General features: G+C 67.7%; 1 protein-coding gene across 1 annotated transcript; it reads right to left on the bottom strand.

The window, feature by feature from the left end:
• Positions 1-61: 61 nt before the first annotated feature.
• MYOM2 (myomesin 2) lies at positions 62-27,261 on the bottom strand. The gene is made up of 36 exons (XM_037526744.1): positions 27,144-27,261; positions 25,976-26,152; positions 25,055-25,193; positions 24,833-24,990; positions 24,071-24,163; positions 20,516-20,604; positions 20,383-20,433; positions 19,727-19,891; positions 19,255-19,416; positions 17,327-17,468; positions 16,665-16,864; positions 16,115-16,168; positions 15,198-15,325; positions 13,649-13,832; positions 12,662-12,836; positions 12,102-12,223; positions 11,341-11,528; positions 10,829-10,955; positions 10,553-10,731; positions 9,755-9,869; positions 9,339-9,498; positions 9,156-9,262; positions 8,221-8,265; positions 7,674-7,810; positions 7,119-7,263; positions 6,977-7,036; positions 5,598-5,665; positions 4,718-4,831; positions 4,527-4,614; positions 4,159-4,197; positions 3,415-3,520; positions 2,785-2,948; positions 2,574-2,610; positions 1,792-1,814; positions 1,011-1,066; positions 62-376 (listed from the first exon to the last, which is right to left on the bottom strand). Exons 1-36 carry the CDS (start codon positions 27,248-27,250, stop codon positions 62-64), a joined length of 4,419 nt encoding a protein of 1,472 aa, XP_037382641.1. The 5' UTR covers positions 27,251-27,261.
• Between the last annotated feature and the right edge of the window lie 723 nt (positions 27,262-27,984).

Below are 27,984 nucleotides of genomic sequence, written 5' to 3'. Positions count from 1 at the left end.
AAGCCGAGGCCACCGCGCAGGCCCCCGCCACCACCTGAGGACCGCGTGCGGCCACCCCTGCTCACTCCCCGGCGGAGGCGGATGCGGGGATGAGCCTGGGCTTGGCAGGCTGCGCGGGCATGGCGTCGGGCATGCGCTCGCCATGCTTGTACACGCTGACCGTGACGTCGATCTTCTCGCCGCCGTACTTGTTCTTGACGTGGATGGTGTACTTGCCGGAGTCCTCGGCTGTCACGCCCGAGATGGTCAGGCTCGCGTGCTTGGCCTGCTCCACCTTCATGGCGAAGTGCTCGCTCAGCTCAATGTCCTGGTCGTTCTTGAACCACAGCACCTCGGGGTCAGGGCTCCCGCACACAGTGCAGGTGAGATTCAGGGTCTGCAGGGCCAGGCGGCAGCGTCAGGGCGGCCTCGGGGGTCGCGGCACCCCGGCCCCAGCTGGCCCGCGGCTGCCGCAGCCTGCCCTGCCGGCGCTGGACCGGCTCCTCCCTCCCGTGAGCCCAAGGACTGCGGGCCTGATGGGTGAGCAGGGCACAGCGGAGCCTGGGAACCCGGCCCGCCCTGGTTGTGGGAGTGCGCGGGGTTCTCCCAGCTTGCTCCAGCCTCTGAGGTCTCAAATTCTTGTGTTTTCACCTAAGAAAGTGCTCCCAGGTATCTACGTGTTGGTGACATTTCTATTATGGATTAAAAACTGACCTTGAAACCTGAGGCATCATTTTTTTTTAAAGAAGCGGCAGCTCCCAGCTCATTCAAGATGGCGGGACAGGTGGGTGCACCTCATCCCCACACAGGTCTGGGGCGGCTCTGGGGGTCGATGGGGGGCAGGGGCCCCCAAGCCTGGTGCCCATGGCCCAAAGGCAGAGTCTTGGGGACGGGGGTCCCCATCTCCTGCCTGGCCAGGTGATATCTGGGGTCGGGGCTAGGGCTATGCTGGCCTGTGCCCAAGGCTGAGCCAGCAGCCAGGTCTGGCTCCACAGTGGGCAGCCCAGTGTCCTGCCACCCGCGGGCCCTACCTTGCCTTCCATGATCGTCACCACGTCGGGCAACCCACCAACCACCTTGCCACGATCTGTAATGCAAAACCTCAGTCACCAAGGAGCAGACCCTGCCCCCAGAGTGAGCCCACAAAGGGGCTGGTGGGGCTGGAGGAAGAGGGGTTCCTGGGGAGCGAGGGGGCCTGGAGCCACATCGCTGGAGGTGGCCCTGCCCAGGGCAGGTCCTGCAGCGTGGGCCTGCTCTGCTGAGGCTCTGTCAGGGAGTGGAGTGAACAGAACCTGAGGGCTGGAGGGCCGACCCTGCAGGGGTGGAGCTCCATGTGCACGCCTTAATTCTCAGCCTGTATCAGATGCTTCGAGACCTGAAAACCCATCCTGGCTGCGGAGCGGCCCCTCCAGGCAGGCCAGCTCGCAGGGAAAGCCAGGTGCATGGACCGTGGGGACCCGCACCTCCGCAGCCCAACTTCCTCCTGTCGCTCAGGAGGCCTCACCCTCTCCTGACCTGCCCATCCTGACCTGTGCCCTGCCCCCTCCCTTCCCTTCCTGGGGTACAATCAGCCATGACTGGTGCAGCCCCTGTGGCTCACAGAGAGCTCAGAGGAGGTGCGAGGGGAGCACTGGAGCCATGCACACAGGTGTGCAGACTCAAGAGCATGGCTGTCCCATGTGGGGCTGTGGGGCCAGGGCCAGGAGGGCCCCAGTTCATATTTAATATAAAAAATTCATGCTCTGAGATGTGAACCTTCACTCCCCGCAGCAGAACAATGTCAGCCCAGTCTGACAACCAAGCAGCACTTACTTTTCTCTGCAAAAGCAGCCGTCCTGGAAGGAAAGGGGCAGAGAGAAGGGCAGGGGTGAGAAGAGTCAGGTGCAGCTAGCGGGGTGGGGGGTGCAGTGTGGGGAGCAGGGCATGGGCCTCCCACTGGCCCCGCTGCCTCCACAGTGGCACGGCCTTCAGCCCTGGACCCCCGGCAGCTGGAGACTCGGGCCAGAGGGGCAGGCCGCAGCCATGTGGTGGGGGGCCAGTGGCACTGGGGCTTCAGATATTCTAGATGCTGGTGTCTGAGTAGGGCAGTCCCAGCTCACTGGCTCAGTGCACCCAGCTTGGGGCATCTGAACTCCGACGTGTTAAAAATCTGTAGTTGTTGCGTAAAATGGTGCGCTGAGAGTTGGAATGTTACTTGGTGCTTTAAAAAGAAGGTGGGACATAGAGCCATGGGGCGGCTCTAAGGCCAGCAGGCCCTCTGGAGGCCGCAGGCCATCGGCTGAGAAGGTGCCACCTGGGGCTGGGGCTGCGGGGAGGGGGGAGGGCCGCGGGGAGCTGCAAACTGCTCAAATGCATGGACTCTCTTTACAGCCCCAAATATGTAACGTTCTTTTAAAAACGTCCGTGTGGCACTGACACATCCATGCCTGCCTCGGGTCTCCGGCACTAGGGCAGCGTGTCTGACTGCAGAGCTGGACGCGCCCTGTCCTGGCTCAGAGAACCTGTGTCCCTCTGTCCCAGCCCCTGAGACCCTGCCGCGTGCCCCCAGCGCCCACGCTTGCCAGAGCACTCCTGTGGTGCCAACCCGGACTCACTTGAGCTGCTGGAACTCCGCCAAGGCTTCGTCGAAAGCTGCAAGGCAACATCGGGCTGTCAGCTGGGGCCATGCACCCTCGGAGTCAGCCCCACCCGGGTTTGCTTGTGGGAACCGTGATGAGCCGGCAAGTCGGGGATCCGCCCGGGAGAGAGGCGTGGCCACCACCACCCCCACCCCTGTGGGCCCACAGGGTGGCGGTGCCACCTCACCTTGTCCGGACAGGTCGAGCGAGCGCTGGTGGTTGTCTTTGCCATCGGAGATCTCAAACGTGTACTTGCCTTTGTCCTTCTCAGTGGGCTCGCAGATCTGCAGCCAGGCCATCTCCTCGCTGCCGCCCGCCCGCAGGTGCTCGCTAGATGCCACCTTGGCATCTCTTAAAGGGCATCAGGGGCACGGCACAGTCAGGGTGTCCTATCGGCGTGGGCAGCCCGTGCAGCCTTGCCCCTGCCGACCAGGTCATGCCTCAACAGGAGGCCTGACCGCCATCTACTGGGTCTGGCACAGAGTCTGGAAGGCAACATGGTAACAGGGGGACGCTCCCAGCCCCAGTGATGTGGCCTTTAAGATACTCCACATGGGCAGCAGCTTCTCCTCAAAAAATAGAACGACCGCACCGCCCAGAGCCCCAAGGAACTGAAGGCAGGAAGGTAGATGCCAAGTGTCCCTGGTCTTCGGGGACTTCTTGGTCTGTCTGTCGACTGGCCCTTGCCGCGGCCCTGATGGCCCCTGCCCAAGGCCTCTCCCCACACAGCCTCTGGAGGCTGCCAGCTTGGTCCATGGCCTGTCCACGCCCTGTCCAGCTCCCAGGCCACGGCCAGGCCACACCGCCCCGTGCTTACTTGTGATACCAGTTCACTCTCATGTCCTCCGTGAAATACTTCATGCAGCACTGGAGCCGGATCCCCTCTGGGGTGCACAGGATCTTCAGGGGAGAGGCCGACTCCCCTGAGGAGCAGACAGACCCGGTGGGGGCGGGGCCGGCCGGGCCACCGCGTTGGGCACGCTGCCCGCTGTGCCCACATGCAGGGAGCCTGCCCATCGTTGGCACCTAAGGCCGCAGCCGGCATAGCAGGAGCCACGTCCACGGCAGACGGGGTGGTGGGAGGCAGGAAGGAGGAGGGCAGGGGAGGCGGGGAGGGGTGAAAGGAGGAGGAGGCCCCTGCCCAAGTGAGGGGGTGGGACAGGCAGGAGGCAGGGGCCACCCATGCCCTGATGGGCCCCCGCAAGGCCGTTCACAGAGCAGCCCGGGCTCAAGGGCGAATCTGAAGCAGCCTCTGGGCCACAGGGCCAAGCGGGTTGCTGGGCTTTTTTGGGTAAAAGATTGACGCTAAACACCCCTCAGAAGCCCCAGCTGAGCAGCGCTCAGCCCACGCCAGAACCCACGCCAGAACCCCTGCACCGCCGCCCACCCCACCTCCCCCAAGCCCACCCCGCCCGCCCCGCCCCTGCACCTGCCTCGCCCCGCCCCCTGCCCCACCGCCTGCATCCGCCCTGCCCTACCCCACCCCACCCCGCCGCCCACCCCACCCCGCTGCCCACCCCACGGAAGCACCCGACAGACCTGAAACTCGGACATCACTCACCGCAGATCTTGCTGAGGGCCGAGATCATGTCCTCGTACACTAAAAGGGGGGCGCCATGAGCTGGGAGGGCTCAGTGGCTCCACCTTAGCGCCCACACCTGCCCGCGTTCTCAGGAGAAGCAGCGCCCAAGGGCGAGCCGGGACCGAGGCCCAAGGACATTGTGTTCTGGCCTCGGGTCTCGCGCCTCCCTGGGCCCGACCTCAGCCACCCTGGGGCCCAGACCCGGCATCCGTGGCGGGCGCAAGTGGCCCTCGCGTGACCCCACGTGCCGGCCAGCACTGCCAGGGCCAGAACAGCTGAGATCTGCTGTCCTGCACAGCTGCCGAGGGAGCAGGCAGGGAGGATGCAGAGCAGAGCGGCCTCTGCACCTTTGCCGGCGATCTCCAGGACGGTGGCGTCCTGCCCCCTCTCGTCTTTCAAGGTCGCCTTGTACTCGCCATGGTCCTTCCGTGACAACTGGAGAGAAAGTGCACGTGGGCACAGCGCCAAGACCTCCCGGGGCCTGGGGACACCCAGGGGCTGCTGGGGTGTCACTGCGCCCCGCGGGCTCCCTGCTCACCTTGGGGATCAGCAGCTCGCACAGCCCCTTGTCGAGGTCGGGCATCCTGTCAGTCTCGTACAGGACGTCGTCCTTCAGCCACTTGAAGACGGTGTCCTTCTTGGTGTTTGCGGCCTACGGGCCGCAACAGGGACAGTGACACGGGTGTGAATGTCTGCAGATTTCACCCTGCAGACCCAGGAGACCCGCCGCCTTCCACACCACAGCACAGAGGCTGGGGGAAGCTGCGGCCTCGCGGCCAAGGGCATCTCCAACGCCACCTCCCCAGGAGCCCAGCTGAACACTTCCTCCCACCCTGCCGGCAAGCCAGAGGCGGGGGTCCCGGGTGATGGGGAGCCTGGGCAGCAGGGGCAGGGCACCCTGAATCTGTGGCCAGGGCAGATTCCAGAGGCCTCTGGACTGTTCAGCAGTTTGGCCACATGGCTCAAAATAAGCCATTTGGGCCGGGGCTCTGCCCCTACCAAAGTCCCTCCTAATCCCTGACATTAGTTTGAACTTGAAAGGAAGCTTTGGCGAATTCCAAAGGTGAGCGTGTCTGGGGAGCGGCGCTGGTGGGCTTCGCTGACCCCAGAGGACACGCAGCCGCCCCTCCCACGCGGACGCACTGGGCTGCGAAAGTTCAGAAACATTTTGTCCCTGAAATATGCCTCTATCTCCTAACGAGTCAGATGCTGGCCTGGAAATGGGCCCCGCGCCCAGGCGCACGTTCCCCCTGCTCCGCTGACCCCACAACATCCGCTGACCCGAGGGGGGTCCGAGCCGCCCCCAACAGCTCGCAGGAAGGAGGCGCGAGCGTCCGGGTGCCCGGCCCCCCCGACCCGCCCGCCGCAGCCCGAGCCGCCCGCCCCGGGGTGCTCCCCGCGGCCCGCGCCGGCCTCACCCTGCAGACGAGCCGGACCTCGCAGTCGGGCGTCACGTCCCAGTGCAGGTACTCGGAGAAGTGGGGGCCTGCGGGGGGCGAAGGCGGCGCTTGCACGGGCGGGTCTGCGCCCGAGACCCTCAGCCCGGCCCCGCACGCGCTCTCGGGCCCGACGCCCCCGTGCGCGCTGCGCCCCTGCCCCCCCCCCCACCCCCGGCCCCGCCGCGGCCCCGCGAGCTCCTCGGACAGGACAGGCCGTGGGGCGCGTGCTGCGCCCCGGAGCAGGCCGGGGAGCCCGGGGCGGCGGGCGGGGAAGCGGGGTTCCCTCGCGGGCACAGGCGGGCCGGCGCCCCCCGACCGCGCCCGGCCGCCCCCCGGAGCCCGCGCCGCCCCGCACTGAGCGCGCCCAGAAGCGAATAGAAGCCTTTGACTATGAACAGGAAAAATGACCCAAAGCGAGAAGAAACGCCTTCACTAACGCGGGCGCGAGTTCCGCGCGTTTTCCACAGAGCGCAGACCCCGGCGGGACTTTTTCTCTAAACCCTGGGGCCGAAGCTCAGATTCCGGAGGGGTCCGCTGCCCGCGGGCGGTGCCGAGGCCTCGGGGCGCGGCCGGCAGCCCCAGAGTGCGGAGCGGGCAGAGCACCCCGCCCGGGCCCCGCCCCGGCCCCGAACCCTGCCCCCGACCCCGCCCCGGCCCCGCCCCCGCCCCGGCCCCGCCCCCGCCCCGGCCCCGCCCCGCCCCGCCCCGCCCCGGCCCCGAAACCCGCCCAAGCCCCGGCCCCGCACCCCGCCCCGGCCCCGCCCCGGCCCCGCCCCCTCCCCGGCCCCGCCCCCCGCCCCGGCCCCGCCCGGCCCTGAACCCCGCCCAGACCCCGCCCGGCCCCCACCCCGGCCCCACCTCAGCCCCGCCCCGGCCCCGAACCCCGCCCAAGCCCCGGGCCCGCACCCCGCCCGGCCCCGCCCCGGCCCCGCCCCCACACCGCAGCCGCAGCCGCAGCCCAGCCCGGGGTGGTGCCACGCAAGCGCCGCCCGCGAGCGCCCTGACGCCGCAGGAGCCCAGGAGGGGCAGCTGCCCGCTGGGGCCGAGGTCGCAAGGTCACGGTAGGGGCGCAGCGCCGAGGGGCCGGGGCGCAGGCAGCCCGCGCGGGAGCCCCCACCGGGCAGCGCCGTCTGGGGGAGAGAAGCCGACGGGGAGCGGGGTGAAGGCCGGGCGCGCGGAGGGAGGCGCGGGGCGGGGCGGCCGGCGAGGGGCGCGGGGGCGCGGTCGGGTGGGCGCAGCGGCCTTGCCCGGCCATGCTGGGCACCTCCATCTGGGGGGGCGCCCTGAGCGCTCAGACAGCTCTGGGGGTGCTGGCAGCCACAGCGCGTCCCTGGGGCCTGTGGGGGGCACCCGCTTACCCTGCTTCCTGAGGAATTCTTTTCTCTGAAACTCGGCCTCGTCCAGGACAGCCTTGAACGCTGGATGCAGGAAGGAGACAGGACTCGGCGTCCCGCAGAGGCTCCTGCGCGGCTTGGCGCTGCGAAGCCCCCCCGGACCTACCGTCGCCGATGAGGACCAGTGAGGACTGGCTCTTGGCCTTCCCGTCCTGGACCTGCACGGTGTAGGTGCCCTCGTTGTCGATGGTGAAGCGGTCCATGGTCATCTCGATCAGCCCGCTGGCCTTGTCACACTTGATTCTGTATGTCTGGGGGCAGGAGGGCGGATTCCACTGAGACGCTGCCCGGCTCCCCTCTGCACTCACAGCCCCCTGTGGCCGCCGGGTCCCAGGGATCCCAGCGTAAGGCCCAGTGCTTCCACCCACTGACCAGCTGCCGAAGCAGAGGCGGGGGAGGGGCACCGCCCAGGCGGGCCAGCATGCTAAGAAGGGGGCCGCCCCCCCACCCCGCCACCGGGCTGCCCCTCCACACAGCGGAAGCTCTGCCCCGGCCAAGCATGACCCCTGGCCAGGGCGGCCGGGCCACCTCTCCGCGCACGGCAGGGATCAGCCACTCGCTCCGCCTCCTCATCCTTCTGCTCCCAAGTTGGGGGCTCAGTGGGGTGGAGGTGAGCAGAGGGGGGTTGAGGGAGGGGCAGTGCAGGTGGGCAGGCGCTCACCTCGCCATCAGAGACCTCCCTGTCGTTGACAACGAAGCGGAAGCTGGCGTCCGGGGACAAGTGCTCGGCCTGCAGCCAGAAGCGCACCTGCCCATGCTCCAGGACCTCATAGGCCAGCTCGGACTTCAGGGGGATGGCTGCGGGGAGACCGGTCAGCTTGTACCCGCCCCGAGGCCGGCTGCACCCACAGCCCCAGTGGGACCATGAAATGCGTGGAGAGCACAGCCCCCGGGATGGGATGGGGCCTGAAGCTGGGCACAAGGTGGGCCCGGCTGGCCGTGGGCCCTGTGCAGCACGGGGTGCAGGCTCCAGGCTCCTCACAGCCGGGGCCGCATCTCGTTGCAACTGGACAGCCATGCTCGGCCCAGACGCAGGACTCGCCACAGTGACAAGCCTGCGGTGATGACACACGCTTGGGCGGCAGCTCGTAGGCAGGCACAGAGGGAGGGAACCCGTCCACACTGACCATGGGGAGCCCTCCGCCCGGGACACCCCGCCCAGGCCCACCCCTCGACTCTGGCACCACCCCACCCCCTGGGCTACTCACTGGGGTTTTTGATCTCATTGCTCAGCGCCATCAAACGCTCCAGCTCTGAAATCAAAAAAGGCGTCGGAGGTTTTGCCCTGACAGGTTCATAACGACTGGTCAGCAGATTCAACAAATCCTCTTTCCTTGCCTCCCCCCTCCCTGACTTTTCCTTCCTTTTTTCTTTCTTTCCATCTGACCCTCCAGCACTGGCAGTGGCCGGGAGGCCCACGGTGGCCTGGACTGGAAGGTGAGCCAGGCTTTCCCTACCACAGCGAGGGCCACAGGACCACACTTGGCACGGGAGGGCTGGGCCCTTGTCAGGAAGCCCCACGCTGGGCACTGCCCTGCGGCCAGGCCGTGCTGCACAGGAGGCAGCCAGCAGGGAGGGCAATACAACCAGCCCTCCAGGGGCCGCCCCTGTGCATGGGGAGGGGCTGTGCTGAGAGCCTCTGTGATCACTGAGGTGGGGCCAGCAAAGGCCGTGGCCTGGACACGCTGCGGAGCGTGCTCAGCTGTGGAGAGACGACTCTTGCCGTTGTGACAGCGTGGCTGACCCGCCGGTGAGAGGCTGGAGGACCAAGGCTGCAGGGGCTTCTCTCCCATGAGGACGCAGAAAAACAAGGCACCGGACAGCCACGCCCCCGCCACCCCCACGAACGCAGCACCCAGGCTCCCGAGTGCGGCCGGCGGGGCCGAGGGCCAGGCTGAGTGGCGGGACCGTGTGGACACGCCCGAGGAGTCCTGCCTCACGCGCTGGGCATCGTCACCCAGTCCACTTTTTTTTTAACATAAGCACCGGGCCCCCCCCATCCCTGAGCAGCCAGCCCCCTGCCCCAGGGCGCCCCCGCGGCCCCCAGCAGCCCCCACCCAATGGGTGGGCGGGCACCCCTACCGGCTTCTCCCCCAGGGGCGCCCCCAGCCTGTCCGCCCCAGGCCAGGCGGAGCGGCCTTACCCGTGGCGTCCAGGACGAAGCTGGAGGACACGCCGTCTGTGTCGCTCACCGACACGGAGTAGGTCCCCAGCGCCTCCTTGTCGGGGTCCTGCAGGTACAGCTTGGAGCTGGAAGGCGGGCGTGCAGTGAGGCCGGCGGGCGGGGGTGCGGGTGGGGAGGCGGGCAGGGCCCATGGGCACTCACTGGTCCCCCACGGTCTCCACGCGGAGCCTCTGGTCCTCGGGGTTCAGCTCCTCGTAGGACTTGCACCAGGTGAAGTGGGAGGCGTCTGTCATCTCAGGGCAGTCGAAGGCCAGGAAGATGTTGCCCTCCTCGTCCACACCCGCGCTGATCTCCTTGGTCCCTGCGGGGAGGCATGGGGAGCGCTCAGGCCCCCGGGAGGCAGAGACTGGCTGGCGCCGGCGGGGTGGGGGGCACACCCCGGAGCAGGGAGACGGGCCTGGCTTCTGGTTGGGTCCTCGACCGTGGGCCTCGGCCGCTGGGCAGGCAGTGCCACGCTGCCTCCTGGGGCCGCTGATGGGCCAGAAAGACCTTTTCTCTGCGCTCTGCCAAGCCGCCGCTCTGGCCCCAGCGGGATGCCCGCCCGCCTGCCCACTCACCTGGCCTGGCCTCCACCAGCACTGGCTCCGACGTGTCTGAGGGCCTGCCCTCCCCACTGGCGTTCACCGCCCGCACGCGGAAGACATAGGTGCCGCCCTGGCGCAGGTCGCTGACCTGGGGGACGGGGCTCCATGAGCAGGCAGGGAGGGGCAGCTGCTCTGGGCCGCCTGGCTAAGCGAAGCATCTGGCCAGGATGTGTGTCACAGCACGGGGATTTGCCGAGGGCGGGAGCAGGAGGAGGTGGCCTGAGCTGCACGCCAGCAGCCGGGGGCCAGAGCCCAAGGGCGGGCATGTGTGGGGGCATGTGGGGCGTGTGCAGGTATGTGTGTGCACAGGTGGGTATGGGGGCATGTGCGGTGGGTGGGGCGTGTGCAGGTGTGTGTGCAGGCGTGTGGGGTGTGTGCGGGCGGGGGTGGGGTGGGGCATGTGTTCGTGGGAGCACCCCACTCATCTGCACGTGTGCAGTGCATGTACTTCAGAAAGCCGAGCCTGCCTGTAAGGTGTGTCTGTCTGTCCATCACTTCTGACCAAATGGACGCTGGCCCAGCACAGAGCCCCGGGGTCTGTCCCTCAGGAGCTGGGAACGGGAGGGGACCCAGCCCCTCCTGGGTGGTGGGGGTCTTGGTTGGAATAACGCGATGTTGCCCCTGTGGGCTGCACCCCCAGCTCCGAGGCCATCCACAGCAGGCCCCACCCGGCGGTGAGGCCCAGCAGGGCCAGGTCCTCCAGCTAGCGCACCTGGGTGCCCTGAGCAGGCTGCGGTCACAGCGCCCCCCAGGAGGGAGAGAGGGGCCCACCTTCAAGTAGCGACTGGCTGTTGGCGCCGGGGTCGCGGTCAGCCACTCTCCCGAGCCCTCCTCCTTGTAGTCCACGAAGTAGCCGGAGACAGGGCTGCTGCCCGCGTAGATGGGGGCTTTCCAGAGCAGGACCAGAGAGGAGTCCCTGACCTCACAGAAGGTCAAGTCGTAGGCGGGACCTGGAATGTGGACTGGGTCACTGGTCCCGCTGGCAGGCCTGGCCACAGCCCCCGCAGCCCCCCCAACCCAGCAGCCCACGGCTCCGCAGGGCATTACCTGGTTCCGGTGCTGTCCAGGCCTCACACCTGAAGGCCTCGCTGGGCTCCGAGGGCTGCCCAATGCCCGCCATGTTGGCGGCTGCAATCCTGAACTCATACTGTGAGCCTTCGGCCAGGCCCCCCACCTGCGGATGGCGCCTGTGAGCACCCCACCCACTCCCTGCCACACGCCCACCCACGCACCTCTGGCAGGTGGGGAAAATGAGGCTCAGCGTGGAAAGGGCAAGGAGCAGGTGGAGGACAGTCCTCGCACGCCAGCCCAGGTGCCCCGCGGCCACAGCGTTCACTGCCCATGGCCTTGCGAGCCCAGAACTGGCAGGGGGCGGCTCCGTGAGGGACACATGCTCCTGGGGAGTGGGGGTGGGAGAGCCAGGTGGCCTGAGCAGATGCGGGGACATGGACTCGGGGTGTCGGCCCAGCCCTCCCCTGCCCCGCCCTGGGGCCCGATGCTGCTGAGGACCTGCCCCCGGGAAGCAGCCGAGCAGTCTGGGGAGAGCAGTGGACACCCACCGTGAGGATGCACTCGCTGACCGGCGCCGGGTTGACCTCATGCCAGCGGTCCTGTAGGGCCTCGCGCTGGTCCAGGTAGTAGCCAAGGATGGCCGCGCCGCCGCTGAACTTGGGTACCTTCCAGCCCAGGGTCATGGACTGGCCGTCGCAGCTGAGGAGCGTGATCCCATAGGGGGGCGACGGCACAGCTGTGGGGGGCATTACTGGGGTCCTGGCCGCCTCCCGCATCAGTCATCCCCTATGCCCCCTGGTGTCCCCAGGCACCCCCGCTCTCGTGGCACCCCCAGCACCCCCATGCCCCACTCTCCCATTGCCCCCCAGCACCCCTGCTCTCCCAGCACCCCCAGCGCCCCCATACTCCTGGTGCTCCCAGCACCCCCCCAGTGCCCCCTGGCACCCCCCAGTGGCCCCCACTCTCCTGGTGCCTCCCCAGCACCCCCAGTGCCCCTATTCTCCCAGTGCCCCCAGTGATCCCCAGTGCCCCTCCAGCACCCCATAATTCCAATGCCCCCCAGTGCCCCCCACTCTCCCAGTGCTTGCCCCCCAGCCCCACCTGGCACACCCAGCACCCCCACTCTCCTAGTGTATCCCCATGACACCCAGCATGCACCCCCCCAGTGCGCACACCCCAACGTACACCCCCAGGCACAGTGGAGGACCAGGTCCCCAGGAACCGCTGCTCCTGCCCAGCACAACGCCCACTCACTGCCTGTGTGACTTCCAGGTGCCAGCTCTGCCCAAGGAGGGGGAGGGCTACTCACTGAGGGGGGCTTGCACCCTGATGGGCTCCGACTCCTGGGAGTTCTCGCTGGAGCCCACGGCGTTCACAGCCTTCACACGGAAGATGTACTGCTCCCCGGGGGTCAGGCCATGCACCACGAACCTGGGGAACGGCAGAGATCAGGGGGCGCAGGGCAGGTGCTGGTGGCCTTTCCGCCCAGGCACAGCATCCTGAGTGCCCCCTACAAAAGACCACGTGGGCAAAGGGCAGCTCACGCTCGGAGTGCCGGCATTTGCGGGCGGCCACTTCAGCTTTAGTTAATTGATCGAGCCTGACTCTCAGAGCTGGCCGGTTCTAGCTCTTCTTTCAACAGACTCGTCTCTTCAGCCAAGTGGCCAGCAGGAGCCCCACGCCCTGCGGGCAGCAAGGGGACAGGGTCCCCAGCAGAACCTGCATGGCTCCCCAGCACAGCAGGGCCCTGCGCAGCCCCCCTGCCCGCAGTGCTCTGCAGATCGCAGTACTCTGGGGGTCCCGCTGCTCTATGGGTCCCGGTTTTCCTTTCTCTGCCCTACCCACAGGGGCCGCCGCTGGCATACGCACCTGTTGTAGCCGATGGGCTTGTGGTTGCAGGGCTCCCAGAGGCTGCCCCCCGCCATGCAGCAGTCCACATAGTAGCCCAGCAGGTCACCCTCCTGCTTGGGCCGGTCCCACTGCACCACCACTGAGGTCTTGGTGTTCCTCGAGGCCAGCACCCGGCCAGGGGCAGAGGGGACGGCTGGGAGGAGACAGGACACATGGAGACGGGCTAGAGCTTGGGAGGCACACCCCGACCGCCCAGCCTTTCTCCACAGGGTGGACACCCAGGTGTGGGGCTTGCAGTGAAACATGAGCAGGCAGAAGGAAGGGAGAAGCAGGGTGAGCTGGCCCCAGAGTGGACAGAGTGGGTGCTGGTGCTGGGCAGTCCCTGCCTGTCCCTGCCTCTGTTCCACCAGTCCCTGCCAGCTCCCAGGTGAGAAAGCCAGTCACAGGAGGGACAGCGGCCACCCCACCACGGCACAAAGCCCTGGCGAGACGTGCAAGCCTCAGGACAGGGGAGCCACTGAGGGGCATCTGCAACTGCTGATCACAAAGTCAGACCTCAGACTCGAGCAAGCACCCTCGGGGCAGACAGAGGGAAAAAAAACAATCAGGTGACAAAGTGAAAGAAGAAAAACTTTAACACCTCAAGTCACCAGGTCAGGCCGGCAAAGGGCCTGCGTGTGGGGGAGGGGAAGACCGTGCGCCCTGCCGGGGACTGACAGGCACTGTGGCTTGAGCCCTGGGCAGTGTCGTGGGCACTGCCAGTCCCCCAGATGCATGGGGGCGCGAGAGGCGGGGCCTGAGCTGCCCCAGGGTTTCTCGTGCAGCTTCATGTTTGACGCCCCGAAGGGCCTTCGGCCACCCCACAGGAAGCTCCTGGGCTTGGGGCCAGGGTTTTAAATATTCCCACCTATTTCCCGGTTTCATAACAAAACGCCACACTTGGGGAAAGGTCTGGGAGCAGATGTGGCAGAGAAACCCCTCTGGGCGGCTTCCAGGGCCACTCACCCATGGCGTCCTGCACCTGGATGGGGGCCGTGACCTCCGAGGGCTCGCTCAGGCCATGCTTGTTAGCACACAGGACCCGGAATACGTAGGGCTTCCCCTCGGCCAGGTCGAAGACGGCGTAGCGGGGCGAGCGCACGGCCGTCTTGGGGTTGACCCGCTGCCAGCTGCCGCTGCCCACCACCGACTGCGGGGGACGGAAGGACCGGCTGGCGCGGGCCAGTGGCCAGGGGACACCCCGGGGCCCGCCCACCCCCTCTAGGGCACTGGGCAGGGGACGCCCCAGGCCCCGCCCACTGAATTTGGAGAGCTCCGCTGAATTTGACGGGCAGTGAAGCCAAGCAGACAAGCGGGCAAGGGAGGGCTTCCAGCCAGGAAAGGACACGGGCGCTGTCCCGACAGAAGCGGACAATCGGCTGCCAGAACCCAAGGGGCCAGCACCAGAGCCATCGTTTCAGTAACATGGGAGAACTTCGGGCAATGGAGGCCATTCCAGGGGAGCCCTACGTGGCCCAAGAGGGACTGTTCCCAGCTGTGCTGCTCGCCCTGGCGGCTGACAAGGCCGCCCAGCCACATGCCGGGTCAGCCAGGCCGCCCCGGTCACTGAGCGGCCAGCTCTGAGGGACCAGGGGCCACATGTTCTGCTCAGCGTGCCGCGCGCTGCATACGGCTCCGCTGACACCCCAGCTCTGCAGGAGCCGCCCCTCGCCCAACTCTGCAGGGTAAGCTGGCAGCCGTTCCTGTGAGCGTGTCTGTGCAAGTCTGAGCGTGAGTATGTGAGTGTGTCCGAGTATCTGTGAGTGGGAATCTGTGAGTGCAAGTCTGAGTGTGAGTGTGTCTGAGTGTGTGACTGAGTGTATCTGTATATGAGTGTGTGCATGTAAGTCTGTGTGTCTGAGTGAGTCTGTGAGTGCGTGAGTCTGAGTGTGAGTGTGTCTGAGTGGCTGTGAGTGTGTCTGTATGTGTGTGTGTGGATGTGAGTCTGTGAGTGTGTCTGAGTGTGTGTCTATGAGTGCGAGTCTGAGTGTGAGTCTGATTGTGCTGAGTGTCCGTGAGTGTGTCTGAGTGTGAGTGTGCACACAGGGCCATACACACCATCTACTTGTCTCTGTCCAGGAATCAGCTGTGACCAGCAGCCTCGGCCCTGCCCTGTCCGAAGTCGCCCCCAGCAGAGACCACAGGGCTGAGAGCACAGCAGGATTCGTGGCTCCCCAGAGAAGGCTCAGCCTGGGAGCCAGAGTGTTCCCCCAGGGAGGGCCTCAGCCCCACCCTTCACTGAGCTTCTGGGACGCAGAGACGAGGGGCCTGCTGGATGGCTGCAGCAGGGACCTGGACATGCTTCCCAGCGCCCACCTCCCTCGGAGACCCACCCACTCCTGCCCCTCAGCCAGCCCCCCCAGCATGGCGGGAATGTGGGCGGTGGAGCATGTCCCGGGGTGTGGTCAGAGAGTTGCTCCCCAGAAGGCAGCGGGTGATGTCTGGTGAAATCCCGGGGACCCGCCACCCTCTTAGAGCATGGCGCAGTCACAGGGTCTCAGCAAGGCCAGGCAACCTTCTCGATGAAATACGTCAAGGACTCCTTGCCCCGGGGGACCGGGGGCTCCCAGCTCAGGACCACGTAGGTTTGGCTGGTTTCTGAGGCGTGCACGTTGGTGGGAGGACCTGGGATCTGCACGTCGCCTGGGAAACAACAGAGTCCAGAGCCCAGGTGAGCCCAGTGAGCCCAGGTGAGCCCAGGTGAGCCCAGGAGAGCCCGGGTGAGCCCAGTGAGCCCAGGAGAGCCCAAAGAGCCCAGGTGAGCCCAGTGAGCCCAGGTGAGCCCAGGAGAGCCCAGTGAGCCCAGGAGAGCCCAGGTGAGCCCAGGTGAGCCCAAGGCAAACAACTCGCAAGGCTGTCCCCGGAGCAGCGGTCAGGGCCACAGCCAGCATCGGGAAAGACTAACCCAGAAGCTAGTGGAGCTTCAGCGGAAGGGGGAGACTCGCCCAGAGAAACAGGGCCTTGAAGCAGACCAGAGTCGCCTGCAGCCAGGACAAGCGGGGCAGGCACGGAGGGCCAGGCTTCAGACCCCAGGCCCTTGCCTCATCTCCCGGCTGACCACGACCACTCACGCTCGGAGACCTGCAAAGCCCCTGCGTTTTGCCACCCTGGATCATGCAACCACGTTCAAAGCTCTGAAACCTCTGCTGAATAAATAGTTGGGACCCTGGAGCAGGGGCCACAGCCTCCTGCAAGGAGCGTTGAGACTGTCTGCCGTCCGAGGTGCTCCCGCGCCTGTCTTTTCCGGATGGAACACCAAGTGGGGGCCGCCTACACAGGCTTCCTAAGGGGCGGGTCTCCACACCAGGCCCAGCCCTGCCCCCACAGGGTGGGGTCTCCACCCCACACCCAGCCCTGCCCCCCTCTTGTCGCCCCTCTCCCCCCACAGCCCCACCCCGGGTGTGGGCAGTGATGCAAGCAGTAGCCCCTTACCTTCCAGCTCATCCTCATAGATGACGATGTCTTTGTCCCCCTCCAGATGGACCGCTGCGGAGAGAAAGACATGCCAAGTCAGCACCAAAGTTTTCCCAAGAGCGGGCATGGCCTGTAGGAGAGGCCGAGTCACCACTGTGCGGTGGGCGCTGCGCTCACCCTGGGCTGGAGCAGCCCACACAGTGCCCCTCGGCCTCCCTTCTGAACGACATCCCAGCCTGGCCAGTGGGGAAGGTAGGGTGGCCACTTGGACCACAAGGCAAGGGCGGGCCTTGCAGGAGCCTGTGCTAGGTGAACTGAAAGCCCAGGGCTGAGGCCTGACCCCATCTGTGTCCTGCTGCACTCAGATCAGCCACCCCTGAGCCAGGCTGATGAGGTGCCACGGAGGCAGTAGGGACCGCGAGGGTGACCGGCGTGGCCTCTGAGGTGAACAGCAGCCTGGAGGCTCCTGGAGGGACGCCGAGAGGACCCCGCACCGGGCCGGGCTGTGCTCCAGGGGTGGGGCAAGGGAAGCACCCCAGCAATGCCATCAGCCAAGCGGGCCACCCACCTTGCAGCCGTCTGAGGTCGGCGGGGTCCAGGGCGGCCACAGCCCCCGAGGCTCTGGAGGGCCTGCTGACGCCCGCACTGTTGACCGCCCGCACTCGGAACAGGTAGGAACGGCCTTCACAGAGCCCAGTCACAGGGTACTTGCAGACTTTCACCGGGGCGTCGTTGCACTGCACCCAGTTGTCAGTCCCTACCTCGCAGCTGCGATCAGGGAGAAGGCGGGGTGCAGGGAGTCAGGCAGCTCGTGGGGAGAGGCTGCACGCAGCATGTGCACACGGATGTGCACATACATATGTGGTGTGTATGCGTGTGGCGTGTATACAGTGACTGCACACATGGCATGCACACACGTGTGCAAGACGTATTCAGTGTCCACGAAGGCATGTGTGCACATCGTTGCACATGGATGGTGCAAGCCTACATGTGGTGCTTACGCGCTGCGTGCACCATCGTCACCGTGCGTTCAGTGTGTACACTGTGTGTGCACAAGTGTAACCTGCAGCCCTCTCAGGAACTGGCTGCCGGCCCTAAGCCGCCGACTTGCAGCTGGGGATCCATTTCTGCCGAGCACTGACCAGGGCCGGGCCCACCCCCAGGAAGGCGCCAGCCCCTCTCAGGAGCCGCCCACGCCGGCAACCCTCCTGCCCACGCCGGCACCCTTACCGGTCGACGAAGTAGCCGATGACCGGGCTCTGGCTGGTGGTGTTGGGCGGCTTCCAGGCCACGATGACGTAGTCCCGGTTGGCGTCAAGACACTGCAGGTCCATGGGGGCGCCGGGGGCGCCTGTGACCAGCGGGTCAGCGTCTGGGGACAGCGAGGGGACACGGTCCATCCAGTCCTCTCAGCTGCCACCAGGGGGCACTGACGGGCAGGTGCAGGCTGGGCCTGGGCCCAGCTCTGAGAGTCCCCAAGATTGGACCCAAACGTGGAGCCCCCGTCTCGATGCCTGTGTCACCTCAGCTCAGGTTGTCAAAGCTTAATAATGAGAAGAAAACGTGGCCTTTTCAGCAGCCGAGAAACGGCACCTTAAAAACTACCATTTCAAATTCTTAGAAACTCTGAGGATAATTTTCTTCTCCACTAGCTGCAAGCATGCGATCAGCCATCCTTGCTCCTGCCCTCCAGTGTGCCGTGATGTCAGCACTGTGGGGTGCTGCACCCAGATTTTAGCTGCAGAACCTTCTGGAAGGCCGGCCTGCTGAAAGTGGGCGGTCCTGTCCAGCGGCTGCACTTCTTCAGGTTCTTGCTTCCTGCAACTTCTTGCTCAAGTGCCCCAGTGAGAAGCCGAGGACTCCCTGACCACTGGCCATGTCCCTCTCGCCTGGACACCAGAGCAGTCCGCAGAGCAGTCTGGGCGACCAAGCTGCGCTACCAAGCTGCGCTGAGTCAGCAGCTGGAGCCCACAGGGCACACCACGTCCTCAGTGGAAGCTTGTCACCAGGGCCCACGAGCTGACAGAAATGGGGGGCAGGCGTCTGAAGTCCCAGCCTGAAGTTCACACCCCCAGAGTTGCTGGTGGGTGGGGCGCAGGCGGGTCTATTTAAGCTTCTTTTTAAGCAGAAAATCCCCTGACAATGCAGCCCCCCCACCTGCTTCATGCTGTGAGATGACGGGTCTGCTCTGGGGAGACATATTTATAGGGGGGTATTCAGTCACCTGCACTGGGGATGGGGACGTGTGGGGGAGCAGAGTCCCAGAGCCCCGGGTGACCTGAGGGGAGCAGCCACCAGCTACTGCAGGGATGCGGTGACAGGGGTGGGGGGAGCCACACAGCAGCGCAGGGGTGCGGTGATGGGGCTGGGCGAGGCACTGGGGGGTGGGAGCCACGCCGCAGCGCCAGCCGATGGAAGGGGCCCCGCCTGGCGGCCTCCACCTGTGCCCGCCGAGCCGGGGCAGCGGTGTCCTGGGCAGAAGCAGGAGGGTCGGGGGCCGAGAGGAGAAGAGCCCCCAGAGCCGCCACCCCGGAACGCCGGGAGCACGAGGCCCAGCCCCACCGCGCCCAGAGGGCCCAAGACGCCGGCCTCGCGCCGCCTCCGGGGCTGCAGCGCGCTCGCCTCACGCGGCCTCGAGGGCGCCGCACCCCACGTGCGCGTGCGCCCGACTGCGCTGCGCTGTGCGCGTGCGTGCATCGCGCGGCGCGTGTGTGGCAGGAGCACACCTACACGCAGGTAGGCTCGCACGGGGCCGGCCCGCGCACAGGCGCGCCCACGGGGGGGGGGGGGGGGGGGGCGGCTGCGGAGGGGCCTCCGGGCTGCGCCGAGGGCCGGCGCCAGGGACCCAGCGGCGCCAGCGGTGCCCACGCGGAGGGGGGATGGCGCCCACTGCCCCCCTTGGCAAGCCTGCACCCCGCGGTGCCGGGGCGGGGAGGGGGGGTGCGGGTCCTGACTTGGGCCGGGCACCTCCTGCTGACACCCTGCCCCGCCCCTCACGCCCAGGCCCCGCCCCACGCCCAGGCCCCGCCCCCACGCCCAGGCCCCTCCCTCAGTCCAGGCCCCGCCCCTCACGTCCAGGCCCCGCCCCACGCCCAGGCCCCGCCCCACGCCCAGGCCCCGCCCCACGCCCAGGCCCCGCCCCTGCCCGCCGCCCGCACCTCTCACGAAGAGGAAGGCGCTGTGCTCGCTGACGCCGCCCCGGGACTCGATGCGCAGCGTGTACAGGCCCTCGTCGTCCTTGTGCAGGTGGCTGAAGCTCAGCGAGGCCTGGCCCTCCCCGAAGAACATGCTGGTCCACTTGGACTCCCGCAGCAGCACGTCTGCGGGGCGGGCGGCGGCGCTGAGCCCGCGAGGCCCGGGGGTCGGCGCCGGGGGCCCCGCCCGGGGAGCCGCCGCCAGCGCGCCCGAGAGGCCGGTCACGGCCCCCACGCGGCCGGGCGCTGGCCGCCCCGCCCCGCCCGCCCCTGCCTGCCCCGCCCGCCCCTGGGGCCCTGGCCGCCCGGACATCCGGACCAGGCCCCGCCCCAGGCGCCCCTCAGCCGCCCCTGCCTGGCCTGGGGGCCGCGAGGACGCCACGCCCACACCGACTCGGGGTCCCCGTGCCCGGACGCCGCCCCCCGGCCCGCTCACCGTCCCGGTACCACTCGGCCCGCGGCCGCACCCGCTTCAGATCCGGCGTCACCAGCAGCTTGCACTTGAGGGTGACCGTCTCGCCTTCCCTGCGGAAGGTGACCCCGAACTTCTCCAGAAACTGGACGTCGAAGTGGGTGTGGGGAACCACAGAAGACAGCGGCACTGTGCGGAGAAAGCGCACCCTCACGGGAGGCCGGGCACACCCGCCGGGGCACCGCGGCACAGGGGACACGTGGGGACACGCGCGGGGACGCACGGGCCTCGGGACTCCGCGGCCGCCCTGGCCGGGGCCACCTCAGTGGACCCAGACCTTCCTGTCCGGGCTAGGCGCCCCTGGGCCCGGAGGAGACTGGCCTGGCCTCCCGCGGGCAGGGGCCTCGCACACAGGGACCTCGTGCTGACCCGTCAGCCTGTGGACCGGCGGGCGCGGCGCTGCTCCGACGCCGCGCGGTGGGAGGGAGGGCACCGGCGCGCACCCTTGCTCAAGGACGTCGCCTGGGAATGCGCAGGGGGAGCAGGAAACGGGGCGCACGTCCAGGGCGGGGACTGGGCCTGGCACGCTCAGGCCACACCTCGGGCTCTGAAAAGGCCTGTGCGTCCCTGTGCATGTCCCCAAGGCCTCCGAAACATGATTCTTTTAACACAGGACGCACACGTGATGGGGAGTCCCACGGAGTGGAGCGGGTCCTCGTCCCCATGGAACCCTGCAAGACACGGCAGTGGGCGGGCGTGGGCGGGCGCAGGGCAGGCGGGCACGGGGCGGGCGGCACCCTGGCCCTCACTCACTTCTCACCACCACCGCCGCACTAGTGGACACCTGGCCGTGCGCGTTGGTGGCCACTGCCGAGTAGGTCGCGGTGTCGTCGAAGCTCGCCCTGGAGGGAGAGCCAGCTGGTGCCACGGGGGCGGGGTGCGCCAGGGGTGCGGCGCATGCGGGGGAGCGGAGGGGGACACGCAGAGGGGGACGTGGGGCCCATGCAGTAGGGCAGGTGCGGCTGGGGGAGGGGGTTGCACTGTGAGGCGCAGGCCCTGGCAGAGGTGGGGGCAGGCGGCCCCCCACAGGGGGATGGGGGCACAGCAGGAGGGAAGAGCAGAGGTCCAGGATGCTGCCCCTGGACCTCGCAGGACCCTCCCTAGGGCCTCCTGTTCCCAGACCTCCAGGGTGACTCTGGTGGCCAAGGAATGGGTGGGGCGCTTGGAGTGAGCCGGAAGCATCTGCCTCACTGGGATGGCCCAGCAGCTGAGGCCCCACAGGCAGGTCTGAATCCCGCACACCTCTTCACCTAGAGGTCACCCCGCCCACAGACTACTGCACCCATCCCTCAGTGCCCCTGGGGCTCTCCTACCCAGGAAGAGGGGTGAGGACTCCCCAAGTCCCACAGAACCAGAGCAGCGCCAGGAACCAAACATTCTGGCACGGCCAGGCACATGGCTTGGAGACAAGCAGTGTCTGTCCTGCCTTCCCAGACGGTGGGGCTGTGTCAGAACCCCAAACACCATGGGAAGGTGCCCTGCCCCCACCGCTGGGCACATCCGAAGGAACCAGGAAGGGCCTGGCTGGCAGCCTCTCCAGGCGCCCTCTGCCTGCACCAGCGGCAGCCCAGGTGGGCAGACCCTGTTCTCCCTGATGTGCCCCGTCCTCACAGAGAACCGGCCGGCAGGGATGCAAGGAGCAGCAGGGACACCAGGCTTCTGTCGAGCGCAGGGCTGCCTGTTTAGGCGGCTGGAACAGCCTGACCATGTCCCGCCCTCCCCCTGCGATTCCCGGGCGCCCAGGGCGTGGGGGGTGTGACGCAGAAACCCACGGGGGACAGCGCTGCCTCAGCCGGCCACAAGGGCCTCTCCCCCGCAGTGCTGAGCTTTATTCCTGGCTCATCCTACAGGGGTGCATCTCTTCTAACAGTGAGGCCCCTTCTTTCCCTGTAGGCCTCCACACTTTACTCAGCAATAACCCCCACTAGCGAGGCCACACCAGGCTGGAGAAGGCGCGCTGGCACCCCGAAGGTGCAGCTGGGGCCCCCAGAAGCTGCAGCAAATGGGAGAGGCCAGTGTTCTGGAAAACTGCGTGTCAGGGGCTGCAGGCACCTGAGCTCAGGATGGGCTCCGTGTCCCAGCCCCGAGGACGCCCGCCGGGCTCCACGCCGAAGACCCAGCCAGCACTGCCCTCACCTAGTTAACAGGGTGATGGGCTGGGTTTTCTTAGGGTGCCAGGCACAGTCAGGGCCTCACGCAGCTATGTCTCCGGTGGGTGCAGTGACCAGAGGAGACCTGGAAGACGCTGCTGAGCACCAGGGGTTCCGGCCTACTCTGAGAGGTCTCCTGGCTCTCCCAGGTGCCGTCCCCCACTGCACCTCGCTCAGGCCTGGTGGCTGACGAACTGACCACTGAGGTTGTGTGCTGGCCGGGCTGGGGCCCCAGGACCAGTCACCTCCCTTTCCCTCCCCACCAGTGGCCTGTTTGGCCTTCTGGTCCACCTGAACCGCGCAGGATTGGAGTGTTTCCGTTGCTGCTATTATGGGGTCCCTTAGCTGGGACGGCTGAGGGGAGTCAGGAGGAAACAGGCGTGCGGTAGAGGGGAGAGATGAGGCTGGTGAGGAGGCACAGCGCCAGGCCTCTGGATTCCCAGCTGGGTTTTCAGGGACTTACCACATTAGGGCCTCAGGGAGGGCGGCCTGACACATTAGCACTAATGAGCCTGTGAGTGCCAGTTCCTCTGAGGGCTTAGCGCAGCAGCATACACGGGGCCCAGCACGCAGGGGACCCAGACTCCACCCAGAGATACCAACCCCCACATCTGGGCTCCATGCCTCTTCCAGAGAGGGACCTGCGCCTCACCCAGCTGGTGAAGAAAGCTGAGCCCCTAAAATATCCAGACCCACCCGCTGACCTTCTGGGAAGTCCCTAGGGCAGGGGAGAGGGAAAGGTGGGGGTCTCAGGGGGGAAGCCCAACCTTGCTGCTCCCTCTCTTCTCTGTCCCACGTTTCTACTGCAGAAGGTGCCTGGGAGCCCGCAGCATGCAGACGCCTTGGGGGTGTCTGGGGAGGGGGGAGGGGCCACAAGGGGGCGCTGGACAGTGTGGACAGGGGAGCGCGTGAGGGTCGTGCCCAACTCAAGACAACCTCCTCGGGAACTGAGGTTGTGACCTTTGACCCACACGCCTGCCCCCAGCCCCCACCTCACTGCCCCCCCCTCCCCAGGGCCCAGGGTGTTGCTTTCTGCCTGGACCTGTTCCCAGCAAAGGAGAGTTTCCTTGGTCTCAACTGGCACAAATGTCCCTGGGGCACCTGCAGCCCCAGAGTCTGGTTTGCAGCCCCACTCAGACTGCTGAGGGGGACACCCCACCCGGTCTGGTGAAGTGGCAGAGGGCGGGCAAGGGGGGCCAGCACCTCGGGGCTCCACCTGCGCGACCTCCAGGGAAGTGGTGCCGACTCTGGATTGAAGATTTACCTTGAATAGGAATTTGAATATCAAAGTCTAAAAACAAAGTGTGGGCAAGGTCCGCGGGCAGGGGGTGAGGGGCCTGAGGGGTCGCGGGGCACAGAGGGCAGCGCCCGCCACTCAGGCCCAGCCGGGCTCCTGGGGAGGCAGAGCCCACCGTCCGGATCCCAGCAGGGGATCCATGAGCACCTCATGAGCGTGGGAAGGAGCGCGGATCACAGTCCATGCAAAGGGCCGAGAGCTGCCGCGGGAACGTCAAGAATTTGGCAGCAGAGGCCGCAGGGCCTGCCCGGCGGTGCCCGCGAGCGCGCTGGGGGCGGGGCGCACCGGCGGGGTCGGGTGACCAGGACTCAGCACTTGGACTCCGGGCCGACAGGTGCTGCGCCCGCGGCCCCAGCCCGACGGGCTGGCGTTCCCCCCACAGACACCCCGGTGGACGAGAGCCAGAGAGAGGCCAATCTCGGGGTCCCTTCCCCAAGTCCCCCAAGTCCCCTGAGCTGTGGCGCGGCGCGCACCCCGTCTGAGCCCCTCGGCACCGGCTGACTCGCTCCCAGGCCTCGGGGCAGCCGACTCCGGCCCGCACTGACCGCGGGTCAGCGACGGAGAGCAGCCCCGAGAACACGCTCCCGCGGGCAGCCGCCCCCCGCCCCCCAGGAGCAGGCCTGGGAGAGGCCAGCCCGCGGGAGCGAGACCCGCCCGCCCAGGCCCCACCTGCCCGGCCCCGCCCAGGCCCCGCCCACCCGGGCCCTCCTCGTGCGGCACCCCCATTCCCCCCCCCCCGCAAATCCTAAGGACCCCTCACCGCGTCCAAGTCCCCGCAGTGGGGCGCAGCCCCGGGGACCCCGCCCAGCGTCGGGGAGCGCCCTCGTGCAGGGAGGGCGGGCCGGGGCCGGGGTGCCTCACCTGTTGATCTCCAGCGTGTGCACCCCGTACTTGCTGTCGATGCGGTACCGGCCCGGCTCCCCCGCCTGGCAGATGAGGCTGCCGTCTTTGTACCTGGGGGCGAGCGGCGTTCGGGAGCCCGCGCACCCCTGGGCCAGCGCCTTCCCAGGCCAGGCGGGCGCGGGGCCCCGGGAGGGGAGGCGCGGGGAAGGCCCGCTCGGCCTGACCGCGGCGGCCCCGGAGGGTGTGGCCGGCGTCGGCCGCCCCGGTCCTGCCGCCCGGCGACACCCCTCGGCCCGACCCGGGCTTTGCCGTCGCGCCGGGTGTGGGGGCGCAGGTGCCGGGAGCGCGCCACGTGCAGAAACGGAAACGCCCCGGACAGGTCAGCCTTGAAGACCGTCTGAACAGGGCGCGGAGACCGCGGGCGGCGGCTCAGGGCCCCGACGGAGCGCCGAGGTTGAGGGCAGCCTGGCCCGCCGGGGAGAGCAGGCGGCCCTGCCCGGGCGCCGGTTTCGCAGTGAGGCCCGGGCGCGCTGTGGAAGCGGCAGCAGCGGGGGGCAAGCGGGGCCACGGGGGCGGCCGCCCAGCTCTCCAGAGGCGCCTCGGGCAGCAGCATGGGCAGCGCAGCCCGCGACACTGACTCGCGCCCTCGACACCGAAATGGAAGGCCTGGGTCCCTGACGGCCTCGCCCATCGGGTCCGTGCACCCCACGACCCCTGAGCACCCCGCCACCCCTGCACCCCGGCCCTGCATCCCCCGCCCCGCGGACCCGCGCCGCTCACCACTGCACCACGGGCGTGGGGAAGCCCTGCACGGTGAAGCAGAGCGTCACGGACATCCGCTCCCACACCGTGTGCGCGCGCAGGCCCACCAGGATCTCGGGGGCCCTGCGCATGGCCATGTCCGACACGCGCCGGTCCCAGGAGCCCGCGTCCTCCACCTGCGGGAGCAGCGGGTCGGTGCGCAGCGGGGGCGCGGGCGCCCCAGCCCCGCGCGGGGCCTACCAGCCGCTGGAAGCTGTACTGGTCCAGCTTGTCCCGGGCCTGGGCGCGCGCCAGGTGCACGCTGTCCTCCATGCGGGCCAGCTCGCCCAGGAAGCGCCGCCGCTTGGCCTCGCCGTAGGCCGCCGCCGCCGACCGGAACCTGCAAGCACAGCCCCTGAGCGTGTGGGGGGGGAGGGGCGGGGGGGCGCAGGGGGGGCCTGAGGCGGACCCCGCGGGCCGGAACAAGGGAGGGAGGCCCCTCCCAGAGCGTCCCCTCCCAGAGCTCCCTCCTCCCACAGCGCCCCTTCCAGAGCGCCCCCTTCCCAGAGCTCCCCCCTCCCAGAGCGCCCCCTCCCAGAGCGCCCCCTCCCAGAGCGCCCCCTCCCAGTGTGCCTCCCCTCCAGAGCACCCCTCTCCAGAGCACGCCCATTCCAGAGGGAGGGTGGGCAGGGCCTGTACAAGACCTGCTTAGGAGGGACCCACTCTCTCCTTACACCAAAAAGGGGGTCCCGGCCTGGGCTCCCCTGGGTGTCAGGGCTCCACTATTTGCTGGAGTTGGGGTGCCCTTCAGGTGCGGGTCCTCACAGACAAGCAGCAGGTGCTGGACACACGCAGGCCCAGAGGACCGCTCCCAGGCCGCAGACGCCCCCCAGCGGGGTGAGCACACCCCAGCGCCCCCACACTCACCATGAGGGCTGGGCACTGGGGCTGGACACTGGCAGGAGGGCAGCGGGGCAGCGCCCAGCCCACAGGACCTGGCGACCCTGGGCTCGTCCACCCCACAGAGGGAGCCACGCCCGCAGCGCTTTCCCCCTGGAAGAACTGGGCCGAGGGCGCTCGCGGGAGAAGGAAGGGCAGCGGACCGCGGCGAGAGCGCCTTCTTGTCACCAGCCGCCCAGCGGCCGCCCGCCCACGGCCCAGGCAGGGTCCCCAGGCGCCCACCTGCCCCTCTCCTCCGGCTCCTCTGGCTTCTCCGGCTCCTCCCCCGCCCAGGAGGTGTCCAGCCGCTTCTTGCAGACCCTGCAGGTGGCGCCCCCCAGCGGCAGCAGTGGGGAGGCTCTCTGGGAGGACCACGCCCCCGAGGAGGACTTCTGGGAGGACGACTGGGTGGAAGCCCGCCTGGCAGACAGGGGACGCAGCAGGCGGTGAAGGAAGCGAGCACACGCCATGCACACGCACTGGCTAGCACACATGCAAGTAGTGTGCACGTGACCACCTGTGCACATGGACTGCACACAATCCCCTGCATGCACACGCAGATGCACGTGTGTGCTGGCAAACAGACATGTGCACGTACGTGCATACATGGAAGCTGCCTCACACATGTGTGCACAGTGCGTGTATGCACACATGCGTGTGTGCATGTGCACCCACTATCTGTGCACTGCCTTTTGCGTGCTCAAACACGGGTACACATGTGTGCATGCTTAGGAGGGACCCACTCCCCTCTCCTTACACCAAAAAGGGTGTCCCCCTCCTGTGCACACACACATGCACACCCACTGGCAGTGAACACATGTGCCTGTCAGCATGAGCCATCCTTAGCGGCTTTGCAGACCGTGAGCCCCAGTGGCCCCCGCAGCCCTGGCCCCGGGCCACGACGCCTGTCTGCATGATCTGGAGCTCCCTGGGACCGGGAGGGGCCGTGTTTGGCTTTGTTTATTGCAGGGATGGCAACGGGACACAGCACCGAAGGCCGTTCTAAATATAGGGTTCCAGGGACCCCTGCCAAGCGCCCCAGGCCGCCGCATGCCCTCACAGCGTGTCCTGGGCCCCTCACCCTGTGGCCGCAGCTCCCCGCGTGAGGCGGGGCTGTGCGCCAGAACCCCATGGGGTGGCCAAGCCAGCCGCCAGGCCGTGAGTCCCGCACCAGCATAGCTGCAGAGTGCCACGGACAGTCTTGCCCGGCCGCCGACTCCCGCCACCACCTTCTCCTCAGCCCCTTCCCGAGCCCTTGCTCAGGGAACTTTTTAGATCAGCTCTGGGAGATCCACAGCCCTGGCACTCACAAGGGTGGGTGAGCTTGGGCGACCAGGCAGCAGGCCTGGCCCGCGGGGATGCGGAGGGTTCCTGTGTCATGGGCTCTGGGTCTGCTCCTGAGTCCACTCACCTTTTCGCTGTGTATTCATCCAGAAGGTAGCGCGTCTGGATGTTGCGGTAGGACTGGTCGAAGTGCCTGTGCCTCCGCTGGTGGAAGGGCATGGTGAGGAGCGACATCCTGGAGTCCACCTGGGAGCCAGGAGAGGGGCTGAGCTCCCCGCCCCGTGCCCCAGCTCCCACAGGGCACGGCAGCTCCAGCTCACAAAACCCAGCCCTGCAGGGCGAGGCTGGGTGGGCTGGGCACCAGGGCCCGCTGCCTCCTCTGGGAGGGCTTTGTGGGGGCCCCGGCCACGTGGAGAGGCCTGGGTCTAGTTCCCCAGACCAGGAGGGATTGACCTCCACCTCAGCCAGGGGGTCAGGCACCACCAAGGTCACCTGTGGCATCTATTTCCCCCATATTAGAAAAATGCTAACCTGCTGGGTGACCGGGCTATCCCCAAAATGCCCTAATGAAGACAGCACCCCTAAAGCCCCACCATAAATGTCCCAAAGGCATGAGGGAGCTCCTCCAGGCCTGGCCAGCTGTGCCTGGGCTAGAGAACCTGCACGGCCTTCAGGGAGGCGCTGGGAGGAACACAGGGCAGCCAGGGCTGTGCGAGACATGCCCCTCACCGCCCACCAGGCCCCGGAGTCAGCAAGCCCCACAAATACACAGCCACAGCCATCCTGTCCTCGCGGTCAGATTCCCTCATTCACCAGAACCCTGGCGGGGCAGAGACAGGGAGGGGACACAGTCCCCTGGGCGGGGACACAGTCCTGGGCGGGGACACAGACAAGGAGGGCTTGGGAAGGACCAGCACAGCAGTCACTGGGCTCCAGACCTGGGCCTCCAGACCTCGCCAAAAGGCTCA

The sequence above is a fragment of the Talpa occidentalis genome, unplaced genomic scaffold, assembly GCF_014898055.3.
Source record: "Talpa occidentalis isolate TD23 unplaced genomic scaffold, MPIMG_talOcc4v2.1 talOcc4.4, whole genome shotgun sequence".
Classification (NCBI taxonomy): domain Eukaryota; kingdom Metazoa; phylum Chordata; class Mammalia; order Eulipotyphla; family Talpidae; genus Talpa; species Talpa occidentalis.
Note: the sequence above shows the minus strand (reverse complement) of the source record. Positions and strands in the feature narration are given on the sequence as shown.

Bases quoted from the DNA above. Each gene is read 5' to 3' on its own strand.
- MYOM2 (XM_037526744.1), bottom strand. From the start codon at position 27,250: ATGTCGCTCCTCACCATGCCCTTCCACCAGCGGAGGCACAGGCACTTC. The intron at 13,833-15,197 runs GTTGCCTGGCCT...CGTCCCCCGCAG, and splicing joins TGACGTATTTCATCGAGAAG to TCGGTGGTGGGCAGCGGCAG. The intron at 4,615-4,717 runs GTGAGCAGGGAG...CTTTCTCTCCAG, and splicing joins GCGAGCTGCTGATCCCCAAG to TTGTCACGGAAGGACCATGG.